This window comes from Podarcis vaucheri, assembly GCF_965113315.1.
Source record: "Podarcis vaucheri genome assembly, chromosome: 6".
NCBI classification, from domain to species: Eukaryota; Metazoa; Chordata; class Lepidosauria; order Squamata; family Lacertidae; genus Podarcis; species Podarcis vaucheri.
Genome location: NC_138764.1, coordinates 50444690 through 50457873, shown reverse-complemented (window position 1 = coordinate 50457873; position 13184 = coordinate 50444690). Strand labels below are relative to the sequence as shown.

At 39.1% G+C, this 13184-nt stretch overlaps 1 protein-coding gene across 4 annotated transcripts in view; it reads left to right on the top strand.

Moving 5' to 3' along the window:
- ZFYVE9 (zinc finger FYVE-type containing 9) overlaps positions 1–13184 on the top strand; it is a 48683-nt gene that overhangs the window by 33000 nt on the left and 2499 nt on the right. For all 4 annotated transcript variants that reach the window (XM_082228181.1, XM_082228180.1, XM_082228183.1 and 1 more), the window contains 8 exons: positions 2036–2260; positions 3364–3446; positions 4885–4989; positions 5737–5887; positions 8908–8988; positions 9859–10021; positions 11889–11994; positions 12626–12802. In XM_082228181.1, the coding sequence (XP_082084307.1) occupies positions 2036–2260; positions 3364–3446; positions 4885–4989; positions 5737–5887; positions 8908–8988; positions 9859–10021; positions 11889–11994; positions 12626–12802 (1091 nt within the window). The remainder of the gene's footprint in view (positions 1–2035; positions 2261–3363; positions 3447–4884; positions 4990–5736; positions 5888–8907; positions 8989–9858; positions 10022–11888; positions 11995–12625; positions 12803–13184) is intronic.

Genomic DNA, 13184 nt, shown 5'->3' with positions numbered 1-13184 from the left:
GAGAGAACTGCCTATTTGAAAATTGTGATGACTGCTGACAGCTAAATTACTTGAATTATTAAGTCATCACAGTTGTGTAGCTGTGCCTTCTAGATTCTTTTATAAAATAGTCCATATTTGTACATTATTAAATAATATTTAAGTAACCAAAGGGCTCTCTGCCTTTTCTTCAGATGCTGATTGAACTTTGATCCAGCATACTACAGTTATTACTATGTGCAATTTCACTACAGTGTTGCATAATTTATGACCTCTACATAATGTGTATTTGAATTCTATTTTTGGTATTCTTTGATATACTGTTCTTCAATGCTGTGAGGGAAGCAGAGTTTCGGGGCTTTGTTATTTTTAATCAAAAGCCAAAATTTAATACCAGTACTGCTGACTTTTATGATTCTTTTTGGGGAGGGGGCATTTTCTATTTCTGTAGTTCAGAAATGTAAGGCAGTCAAATTAAATCATGAGTTACTGTGCTGGATACAAAAAGGATTCTTGTTTTGTGAGCAGATGATCTTCATGACTCATAGCACTCTAAATCAATTTCTGCAGTGGTCCATAATACACTCTTAGTATGTGGCTTGCTTATGTTCTGACATTGTAAGTAGTTGAGAGAGAGTTGTGGAGGGATGCAGTACAGTACACTAAATTAACACTGCTAGGGGGTTATCAGAAACAGCTTGCTGTAAAGTTATTTACTATAAGTGCAATGAATAAGACAACTGTGTCTTAACCATTCTGCTACATATTTTGGAAAGTTGTTCATTTGTTTGCTATGCTTTGGAACACCTCTTAACACAGCATTTTAAAAAATTGCTGGTTCCCGAGATCAGGGAGCAGGTTTTTCAAATCAAGATAGCAGACTGAACCTTTCAAAACGGTGCTGATTTTGGGGTTTCTTAAAATTTCCGAGTAACGCCAGGTAGAAGGCTTCTGGTTTCTTATAAGGCAAAACATGCCTGTAATAAATAGAGGGTACACTGTGTGTAATTATTTCTGAAAAGCTGAAGGGAGTGGGAAATTTGTAAAGGATTTCTGCTATAGAACAGTGGATAAATTTTAAGCAGGGCTTAGAGCTTTAAGAGTTGTATGTGCTTGGGCTGCATATCTAGTACCTGCAGGTCATAGCTTCATGGCTGAGTAGAAATTTGTACCTGAGTGTCCTTAATCTTAGATCCAACATTTTCAACATCACATATTATTAACTTTTAAGCATTCTCTTTTTCATTAACATCCTTTGTTGTTAAAATGCAACAGTATAAAGCATGGTATTGGTACTGGTTTAAAACCTATGACATATAATTTCACTATTGAAACAAAGGTTTTCTCTGTATATAATAATAGTAATGTATATAATAGTAATAAATAATCTACCAAGTTAAGCCCAGAGACAAAGTTTTCTCAGGAAGTTGGGAGTGAATTAAGTGTGCTGCTCATGGTATGTATATACTCATCACACCTTCACATCTGATAAAATTGCTTGGCAGGATTTGGTGTCATTTCTAAGACCTGCAAATCCTGTTTGACAAGAGGTCAAACTTTTGGATAAAAGTATTTTGTACTAAACATGAGAAGTGCAACATTTATTTCAAAACACTTTCTTAAAATTACCGTATATTCCATCTCTAGCCTAAGACTCAGCATATGGCTGCTTCAGAATGTTGCAATGTTTGTGGAGTTGCTTTTTTCGTATCCCTTTTGGGATCAGGGTTCTTGGGGTTTTTTTGTGGCAGGGAATCTACACTGTAGAGATTTCAGTTGCAAATACCTAGAAATGAAATCAATAAGTGTGTGCAGAACTTTTCTAATTAAACTGGAAAAACAAAGCATTATATACTATTGAATAAAATTCCTTTTGCTTTTATTTTGGTATATCTGCTGCAAATGGGTAATTTAAGTTAGTATACCTTAACATTTCTTTAAAAATGTTTTCTTCTGTGTCACAAGTAGCACAAGAGGAAGTAGGATCTCTGTGCAATTTTATCTTGCCTTTTGGATATATAGCCATTAATAATAACTATTTCTCTTGTTTCCATAGGCAGTGTTGTGGGTAATTTAGGACATTCCTTTTTCAGTCAGAGTTTTCTCGGCAGTAAGGAGCATGGCGGCTTCTTGTATGTTACACCTGTGTATCAGTCGCTGCAGGACTTGGTGCTCCCCACTCCACCATATTTATTTGGAATCCTTATCCAGAAATGGGAGACTCCTTGGGCCAAAGTATTTCCCATCCGACTGATGTTGAGACTTGGAGCTGAATACAGGTGTAAGTCCTATTAGTCTTCAGTGTCCCGTTAGATCCCAGCCTTGGTTTCAGAGTGTCATATATACATATTTTACCATTTTGTTGCTGGTAATCACATTGCCTTGGATTCAAACTTTTTGCTTTGTGAGCAAAGGGAGTCTTCTGTTCATGGAGCAAAACGTTAGGGTCCAAGCTACCGTTGTAAGGACATTACTAAATGTGATTCTGTTGGCCAAATTAATCTACATTAAAGTAGTTGCTTGTGCACTTAATGCACAGTAGGTTATGTTATATGGGAACAGTGTCTGAAGTGGGGTTTAAAATGGCTTTCTGTGCGACGGAGGGCTCTATGGCACCCTACCAGACATGGGAGCTTGGAGTAACTGGTGCAGTCATGGTTTTCAGAGTTGTATTCAGTGGTTCTTTTGTGTGTGCACCACTTTCATAAGTAACTGAAACCTAGGCAAACTTGAAAATTAAAAATGGTTACAAAAACCTAGTACTGAATATAAGCTGTTAAGATCTCCACAACAATCATTTGTTTAAGTCAGTTGGGGTTAGTGTTAGGTCACACACAGTGACTTCTTGTGCTCCCATTTTGGCTCTGTAGTGTACAAATAAAAACATGGAAAGTGTTGCTAGAAAGGCAGAGCATCTTTCCTCAGCACATGTCTGTGCTCCAAGTAGAAATCTGAAGGCCCATCCTATTATTCTATTCTTACAATTGTCCTTGATCAGACAGGCACCAACATAGGTGGAATGATTCCTTCCTTGTATGTGACTATATGTGGACCACTGGCAAAGAACCACAATGAGGGAGAACTCTGGGTTGGATCAAGACTTGACGCTTTGCAAAAAAGGGCTCATTCTATTTGCAGAGGGAATCAGAATCCAGTGGGGGTTCTCCACTTGTGGAGGGTCCGTGGTTTTTGTTGTGCAAATGGAACTTCTTCCTGTGCAAGTGGAACTTCTCTGAGCATGTCTGGATACAAGCTATGGTGTTATTTTGATCTTCCTACTGTTGATATTTTTCTAAATTTGATTTTCTAGCTACCAAATGCAAGGTTTTTGGAGTGAACTTCTCCATAGATACGTTTGAATCTGAGATCTTTTTTCTTTCTTAGTGTACCCGTGCCCACTTTTCAGTGTCAGATTTCGTAAGCCATTGTTTGGAGAGACTGGACACACAATTATGAATCTTCTTGCAGTAAGTGATGGTTACAAGATTATTTTGTAAATAGAAAAATGTATGTGTTCTGTTCACTCACCTAATTTATATGCACTGTTATTCTGAAAATATAATAATGTGTAGATTTCTTAAATCTAGATATGATGGAGTAGAATTTATTTATTTATTTATTTATTTATTTAACAAATTTATATACAGTTTTCAAGCAAAAAATTATTCTCAAAGTGTTTTACAAACTACATACAAAAACGTAAACAAAAAATATAATTTAAAACTGGCTAAAACATCCATATGATTTCAAAAGATAATTTAAAAGACATCACAAAAACAAGTATTTCTGAGCATAACAAAAATACCATAGAACACCACAATACCAATTTTACAGCTCAGATTATAATTAGTCCCTAAAGACTATTAACCCTTATCCCTAAAAGGATAAGTCTTTAAAGGAGGTGGGGATGAGGTTTGCTCTCAATATCATGCAGAATCTAATACACAGTTTTATGCAACAAATATCTATTTTAAATAAAGAGAACACTAAAGGTCCTTTTTTTTTAACATCTCTGAACTGGACCATCATATAGCTGTAGGCACACTACTGTTAATAAAAACCACCTAAGCATTTCATCTGTACATTTATACCAAGGAACCCCAGTTTAGTGTCCTGTAATTTTTATTTTTATTTTTGTATGCTAGAGAAAGAGCACAGCTGTGCTCAAGGACAGAAAGAATACCTTGGAGTGGTGTAGTGGTTAAGAGCGGTAGTCATGTAATCTGGGTAACCGGGTTCGCGTCTCCGCTCCTCCACATGCAGCTGCTGGGTGACCTTGGGCCAGTCACACTTCATTGAAGTCTCTCAGCCCCACTCACCTCACAGGGTGTTTGTTGTGGGGGAGGAAGGGAAAGGAGATTGTTAGCCGCTTTGAGACTCCTGAAGGGGAGTGAAAGGCGGGATATCAAATCCAAACTCTTCTTCTTCTTCTTCTTCTGATGCCCCATAGCATTTAAGGAGATTAAACAGGCACCTGTTCCAAATGTGAAGTGTGTTATTGGACACCAGGAAGGAATATAGCAGAGGTGGATGAGTGGGTGGGAATGGGAGATTATCAGGTGCTCCTTTCCTCTTCTTGTTCATCCAAAGGCAATTTCTATTTTCTCACAGCTAAACGTACCCAGCTTACTCTGATACACATTGCATCTCATGAAACTCATTGGTACAATATCAGTTCTTTCTACTTAGTGTTGTTTTCAGAGCCCCTACTGATGGGTTAGGTTGCTCCTGAAACAAAATGTATTTTGCAATATTTTAAACAAAATAATGAGTAAAGAATACTGCTTATTGCGAATGGATTTAGTATTTTTATTGTAATTTTTCAAAGTTGACCCATAGTTCTTGCGTTGCTGAAACTCAAATGCCAGCAGCAATTGTGATTTTCATTGTTCTGTGCACTGATAGGACTTCAGAAATTACCAGTATACATTGCCAGTTGTCCAAGGCTTAGTGGTTGATATGGAAGTGAGGAAAACCAGCATCAAAATTCCCAGCAACAGATACAATGAGGTATGTCGTGTGAATAAATATGTAACACACATGTCCAAGAAGCATCACAGTGATTCTTCTATTGATGAAATATTGAACGAACTAGGAGTTACTTGAGGGGTGAATACAACTGGATCTGTGAGATCGGGTTTCAAATTCTTGCTCAGCAAGGAACTGAGGGAGCAGCTTTGGTTAAGCCATGATATCTCTTTACCTTTTCTCCCATCTGAAAAATTATGAATAATGACATACCTTAATATCTCATGTTGATATGGCAGATCAGGTGTAAACTGTCTTGCATGTTCTTCTCCAAAATATTGTATGCCATAAATCATATATTTCTTTTGGAGGACTAAAATTTTAATTCAGTGATTGTTAAATGTTTATTTTTTTTTCAAAGAGCCAAGAAAGAGCATTGCAAATAGTTTAATTTGTCCCTATTCCTGGGATGGGCACTCCACAGCCATTGGCCTGATTTTATGTGATCGTTGGCAAGCATCACCTCAGACCCTTGGCAAGACTGAAGTGCCCCCCATGGACAAGAGAGAGAGAGACTACCTTTGGCTCTGGCCTTGGCCACTGCTGAGTTTAGCCCCGCCCCCTCCCAGTTATCCCTGAAAGGAGTTCTTTGACAGAAAAAAAAGTTTGCCTCCATCTGCCCTGTACAGATGTCATTTTTCTTCAGGGTTTGCACCTGTGGAGACAGTTCTCACATTTCTTGGGTGGTGGTCTCATATTGTGTGGTAATGGCAAATGTTTTGGTTGCAGATGATGAAAGCCATGAACAAGTCCAATGAGCATGTTCTAGCAGGTGGGGCATGCTTCAATGACAGGGCAGACTCTCATCTCGTGTGTGTGCAGAATGATGATGGGAACTATCAGACACAGGCCATCAGTATTCATAATCAACCGCGGAAGGGTGAGAGTTGCTGACAATGTATTCACCCCCCCATAAACAGTCTGCTGTTTGCATTGTTTTCTTGTTCATTGTTTTTTGCTTGTAAGCCCTTTTGATTTTATAAGTGCATGATGAGCAAAGAGCCCTAGTGCCTGAAGGCAGTTATGGCCTGAATGAGAGCCACTAAACTGAGACTGAATCTTGATAAGACAAAGGCACTGTTGGTGATGGTTCACAGGTGAGAATTGGGTATATGGCCTATTCTGAACGAAGCTGCAACCCTTCCCGAAGCAGCAGATTCATAAGCTGAGGGTGCTTCTAGAAGCTCACGAGGCTTCAATGGCAAGAGATGCCTCAGCCCAGCTTCTGCTGGTTCATCACCAGGGCAGCCTAGCTGTATGGCCTGGTAACCTCAAGCTTAGACTACTGCAGTGTGCTCTATATGGGCCTGCCCTTGGAGATGCAGTTGGTGAAGAATGTGGCTGCAAAAGTCTTGACAGGTTCATATGTAAGTGATCTTTGACACTGGCTGCCTGGGCCCAATTTAAGGTGCTGGATTTGGTGTACAAAGCCATATACAGCTTGGGACCTAAGTACTTAAAGGAACAACTATCCCATTATATGCTGACGTTATTCTTTAAGATATGTGAGGGATGTCCTGCTTGCAGTTGCATGAACAACTGCAGTTGGTTGTATGCTAACAGTGAGCAGGGCCTTAATGGCACACTGGGTGGGGAATTCCTTCCCATAGGAGATACAGTTGTTACTCTCATAAACAGTTTTTCCTCTCATTAATAGTTTTATGTTAAGAGATTTTTTCATTCAGGCCTATGGAGATGTCTGATTTAAAGAAGTTGCTTCTCTGCTGCTGGGTTACTATTTTGCAGTCTCCATGGTTTTAATGTCATAGCTGTAATTTTGAACCTTAATAACATGTGTTATACTGCCCTGAGAAATTATGGGTTATAATTAATTTTAATATTAGTATTAATATTAATTGGAGCACTTTGTGCAAACACATTGAATACTATGCAGCTTTTCACTGCCTATTTCCATTTGCCTCTCCATTTTAAAAGTCCATTTTTCATCTTTCTTACACTACACACCATGGTGGGATTCATCAGCTATACTGTGGTTTGAGATCCTGGCTTCTTTGTACTATCACAGCTTATGAACTCAGGAGATAAAGGGAAACGTGAATGCTTTCAGTCTCTTCTCCACGTGTGTGGAGGAGGAATGGTATACATAGCTGGGATAGCTCAGTCAGTAGAGCATGAGACTCTTAATCTTGGGGTTGTGGGTTCAAGCTGCACTTTGGGCAAAAGATGCCTGCATTGCAGGGGGTTGGACTAGATGACCCTCATGGTCCCTTCCAACTCTACAATTCTGTGATTTGGTGACAGTGTGAAGCTTTTTTGTGGCTTGATCTTCTCCTGCTAAACAATGCTTTAGTGTTGCATCTGAAACAGGCCAATTAATTTGCTTTCTGAACCTTTCTCAGCCAGTAATGCTTAGCATTTATTCAGCTGAACTTTACATTCTAGGTATATATGAATGCAGCACTCACAAATGAATTGTCTTTTCATCACTATAGGAGATCCCCTTTGCAGAGATACATACTCCTAGTTCACAATTGTGATGTTTACTTGATCTGGTGCTAAAGTCAAGTAATGATCATCCTGTCACCACTTACGTTAACAGATGGGTGGTAGATTCTGTACCAGCTTCCAAACAGCCTTTGAAGGCTCCATGTAAACATCCTTGCAATAATCCAATTTATGAAGCTTGAAAGCTTTTGTTCCAGCTGCTTAAACCAGATGCAGCCGATACTGAGCATGGGGGTCCACTGTGGCTTGCTCCTGAAGTCCTAAGAATACCCACAGATCTCCTTTTTGAAGGAGAGCAAATAACCATTTAAGCTTTTTGACTGGCCAATTGTATGGAATACGTTTTCTGGAGGGAATTCTATATAAGACTGTGAGTAATCTTGAACACTGCAACGGGGTGAGCTCTCGTTCGGTCCCAGCTTCTGCCCACCTAGCAGTGCAAAAGCCCGTCAAAGTGCAAGTAGATAAATAGGTACCTCTCTGGTGGGAAGATAAACAGTGTTTCCGTGCGCTGCTCTGGTTCACCAGAAGCGGCTTAGTCATGCTGGCCACATGACCCGGAAGCTGTCTTGGCCTATAGAGCGAGATGAGCATGCAACACCAGAGGAGTCCACGACTGGACCTAACGGTCAGGGGTACCTTTATCTTTAATCTTGAACTGGCTGAAAGATGCTGGAAGTAAAATCGCCTTTCACCCACAGCTAGTTGGATTCTGGGCATTGCACTAATTCTGCCTCTGGCTGATTTAAAAAAAAAAAAATTCTATGAATTGCTCACATTATAAAATATCACAGTGGTGCACAGAGAACTTGTATTCTATTTCCTTGCCATTATCTAATGCTTAAATTTTAGTAAGTAAAGAGGTTTTCATGAAGACAGCACACACCTCTTCATTCTTCAAGGAAAGTCCCCTTGCAGAACCTGTTTGGAACTACTCATTACTCAGGGCTGTGCTGAAGTAGTAATTTTCCCAGGACATCAAATTTTAAAGCTGTAGGATTACTTTTAGTGATTAGGTGGAAAATGTGGGTTTCTTTTTAATACTTGGACTTGCTAAAGTGTTTTACTTGGCTTAGAAAACGCTATTGAAAGGAGCTTTCCTCCATCATTGAATATTGGTAGTTGCATACATTTGTTTTACATGGGCTTTGCTTGGATTATTGGCTGTTTTGTTGCTGATCTAATACTGAAACCTGGCTTTTATATACAGTGTCTTAATTTTAGAATTACTAACACATTACCTTGTTTTTTTACATTTTAATATAATTATATTTCTCATGTTTTATCTTACATTGTTTTTAACTCCACATGTAATACTTAATACATTTTATTGTGTTTTATGTGTTTTCTTTTTATCTTCTCTACTGGTCATTGACTTAAACAAACAAACAAACAAACAATATGAATCTTATTCATGTCTCCCATTTGTTGCAGTGACTGGAGCTAGCTTCTTTGTGTTCAGTGGAGCTCTAAAGTCTTCTTCAGGCTATCTGGCAAAGTCCAGCATTGTAGAAGGTAAGTTTTGAGTCACCTTTCACCATGTACACTAGTTTCTTCTTGGTTAAATGTAACAGTGCTTCGGTAAGTTCGGTTAGAACTTACCCTTGTTTACAAAACGTATTGCTATTTTTAAACTAAGTATTGGGTTCTTAGAATCTTAGACCAAGAGACAAGCTTAAATAAACAAAAAAGAGGAATGTACTGACTCCTGTGCTTATAGTACCAGACGGTGGTGGAAAATTGAATGTGGATAATGTGATTTTATTTTTTTTAAGGAGTGAAAATGTCTGTGAGGATTTTAACACTAGAACAGGAATATAGATTATAGATAAGTAGTAGTTATGAAAAAGGCTCTTTTAAAGTTAATTTGTACTCCTGCTGTCAATACCAATTATATTGTGTATATATAATTTCTGTAAACTGCTTTTTTCTTATGAAATGGCAATATAGAAGTAATTTAAAACAAATAATGACATAAACACCTGATGTTTCAGCTTAGGCTAATTTTGTATAATGTGCTGCACAATGTAGCACACAGAGTACATCCTGGAATGTTTTCTTTTGGAGGGTGTGTGTGTTGGAGATTGGGATTGTGCTGTCCTATCCAGGCTTTGATTCCATTTTTATACCAAGGCCTAATCTATATAATTTTATGCCTTGATTTTTGTAGTGTATGGATTGTGCAGGCTGCACTGTCTACATATAAACCCCTAGGCAAATCTGAAATCCAGGGCTCAGGATTCCACCCACCTCCTATTAGCAAGTGTATGTTCAAAAGTTTGGTTTTGGACTTGGATGTTTGCAGCATGAACCCACCGTACATTTGTTCTCTGGTTAAGAATACAGCTGTGGGCTGTTGTCCTGATTATGTCTTGTCCTACCTAGATGGAGTCATGGTCCAGATAACGGCTGAAAATATGGACTCCCTAAGGCAGGCTCTGAGGGAGATGAAAGACTTCACTATTGCCTGTGGTAAAGTGGATGCTGAAGAGCCTCAAGAACATGTGCACATTCAGTGGGTGGATGATGACAAAAACTTCAACAAGGGGTAAATATAGGAGTATTTTCTTGATATTAAATGAGCTTGTTTGGTTTTATATGCTTTCTTGGTAAGGAAAAGATGGCACATTCATCTGCCTGTTTGCATGGAGTGCATGTTCATATTCCAGGAGGTGATATTCTTAAGGGGTATGAACTAGCACCTTCAAATTAATTAGCAGAGGGTGTTAGCTGATCTGACTCCCCAGAGGTGTTTTTTTTAATAAAAAAAGCCTGATGCTAAGGCCAGATGTCTCACGAATTAATTTATCATATGTATATCTTGCTCTACAGCATCACCTGAACACTTGTTAATGTTATAGGAACCAAGCTACCCCTTACAACTTGCATGAGAGATTAAAGCATGTACTACATGAGTATCTTTGGTATTTGAAATTTGTGTATGCACCATCTTTTGAGATGAATGCACAGGCATTGTGTCGACACACTGAGGGAAATCGCAGCAGCTGGTGCTTTCTGTCAGCATGTGTGTGAGTGTGCAAGGAGGAGACATATCCTTTGTTGTCTTAAAATAATTGCTATAAAGAAATAGATAAGGTATGTTGAACCACCGACGTAAGATAGGTGCATGGGATGTTAACAGCTCTAACTGCATTTTATGCTTCCACATATGGTGGCAATTACTTTTCAGTTGCAGAGGTTAACACACTGTTTGTTGTGTTAACTGTGTTACAGTTATTATGCTTCCCTAGACTGTCTTCATGATTTTCTGTGTAATGCAGTAGTAGAATGTGCTACATCCCCCCGCTGCAGGGACATTACTTCAAAGAGGCATTTATTCAGGATGCTGCCGTTGTAGTAGTATTCCAGATGACTTCCTGGGGTGTTCTGTGGTTTCACACAGACAATTATTTTTGTAGGTTGATGGGAGCAGCTTCCTGTTTACCTTTACAGTGGCATTAGCCTTAATCTTGCTTCAGTAGCTTGATGATTACCAAAACAAAAAAGGGAAGAGCTTTGCTACCGTGTGAAAAAGACTTCTGCATTAAAACAAACACTAAATGTTTACACTAAATAGTGGGGAACCTTAGGTCTGGGGGAAGAATATAGCCCTCCAGACCCCTTGTATCATCCTCCCACCCCATCCTCCCTGCTCCATGTATTCTTTGAGTGTTTTTGTCTGGCTTGAATGTGTCCTTGAATTGTTATGTCTTTCGTTTGCCTGCATTGAGAGATGTTGAGGGGAAAGGGTGTAGAAACCTTTCACATTTGTGCAGTAAGTTACATTCCAGTTGCTCCTAAAGGTAAGACTCATCTCCTGCCCCACCCACCACTGACACGCCTCTCACGAGAAAATGCAGTTGTCTGGTTGGAAAAAGTTCTGTGCCCTCGCAGCCATACATTGTCCAAAGTGTTGAAATGTTAGGGTATTTGTATGGGGACAAAGACAGCTTTGAACTCTGTTTTTCTTTTTAAAAGGTTTCATAAGTATTCAGATGGTTATCTATTTACTGTATAGAGATGGGACCTTAGAAGTAATTTAGTCCAACTCCCTGGCAGCATCCCTGCCAGTACACCATTAAGCTCTGCTTCAGTACCATACACATGCTTTGCAACTGTACCGATCATATTTCTGGCTTTGGCTTTTCTGTGGTACAACTGGAAGCACCGTTAACATGTGCAAAATTGATTTGACCAGAAATGGTGGTAACAAAAACGTGTATACAGAAGGCTCTCTCATACTACTTTGTGTGTCTGCACACAGTCCATTTAACTGCTTGTGGTGTTCTATTGCAATCTCCCCAACGTATATGAAATTGTCTTGATGAAGGGACTTATTTTTCTGCATAGTCTTCTGATCTGGGTCTGTATTCTTAAATTCTGCTAACAAAAGTTTCTTACTTCCTCCTTTCTAGTGTTGTAAGTCCCATTGATGGAAAATCAATGGAGTCTATCACAAGCGTGAAAATATTCCATGGCTCAGAGTATAAAGCAAATGGGAAGGTCATTAGGTGGACAGAGGTGAGGAAGCAAAACTGTTTTTGTATGTTAATGCAGAAGTATTGCTTGATTTGGGGGGGGGGAGCCATGTTAGCCCTCACCAAATACTCTGGTTGAATGCAAATGTGTTCCTTTTTTATATAGCCCAGGCTGAGACTCATTGTGTGGGTTCTACTATACATGTCCTTGAATATAGCCTTGGGACTTAGCTCTGAAGGATATATAGTACACTACTGTATAGAAGGTATCCTAGAAAAGACTCCTGATACATTTATTAGCAGTCCATCTACCCTAATTATTCTGGCTATTTCTCTCATACTGATGGGATGAGCAGAAACCTGAGGCTGAGTTTTTATTTGTTAAAATGTAACAGACTTGTAGATTTAATTATCAAGATCTTAAATACTCTGCAGAGATAAAATTCACAGCGATATAAGGACATCTGCCCACCACCATGTCCTATTGGAAAATGGCCAAATGTTTTCTTCATTGGTTTGGTGCCGTTCTAGGTCTAACTACTTTCCCTCAATTGCCGAAATCCCTGCCATTAACTGGAGTAGAAAGCTTGCCCTTGTCACAGTGATCTTGAGTTACAAGAATAGGATGTTATAGTACAGAAATTTAGAGACTGGAAAAATTATGTTTTCTTCAGGTTTTCTTTCTGGAAAATGATGACCAACACAATGGCCTAAGTGACCCTGCTGACCACAGCAGGCTGACTGAGAATGTGGCCAAGGCTTTCTGCCTGGCCTTGTGCCCTCACCTGAAGCTTTTGAAGGAAGACGGGATGACCAAGCTGGGTTTACGTGTTACGCTTGATGCTGATCAAGTAAGTGAACACATCTTGTGGGGAAAATTCTCTCCACATCTTTGGCATTGGTAATTAAATAAGCTGGAATCTATTTTGGGGGTGGGGGAGATATGCTTTTTTACAGAATTGCTGCGACCCTAATGTGAAAACATGCAGATTGAGGTTACTGTACTATTTATTCCTTGAAAATGATTCTTCTTATTCAGTTGTTAGGTGACACAAGCTCTTCCTGGACCTCACTTCCACTTTTTGAACTGGAAAGGACCTCCTTTTGCACTTGTTTTTATGTCTGTTGTATTTCAAAAAGCTGAAAAAAGCCTCTTTTAAACTTCTGAGGGTGATTATTTGAAAAGCTCCAAGTTCAAGCCTATTGTGGATTATGTTTCATGTAATCTTGAAG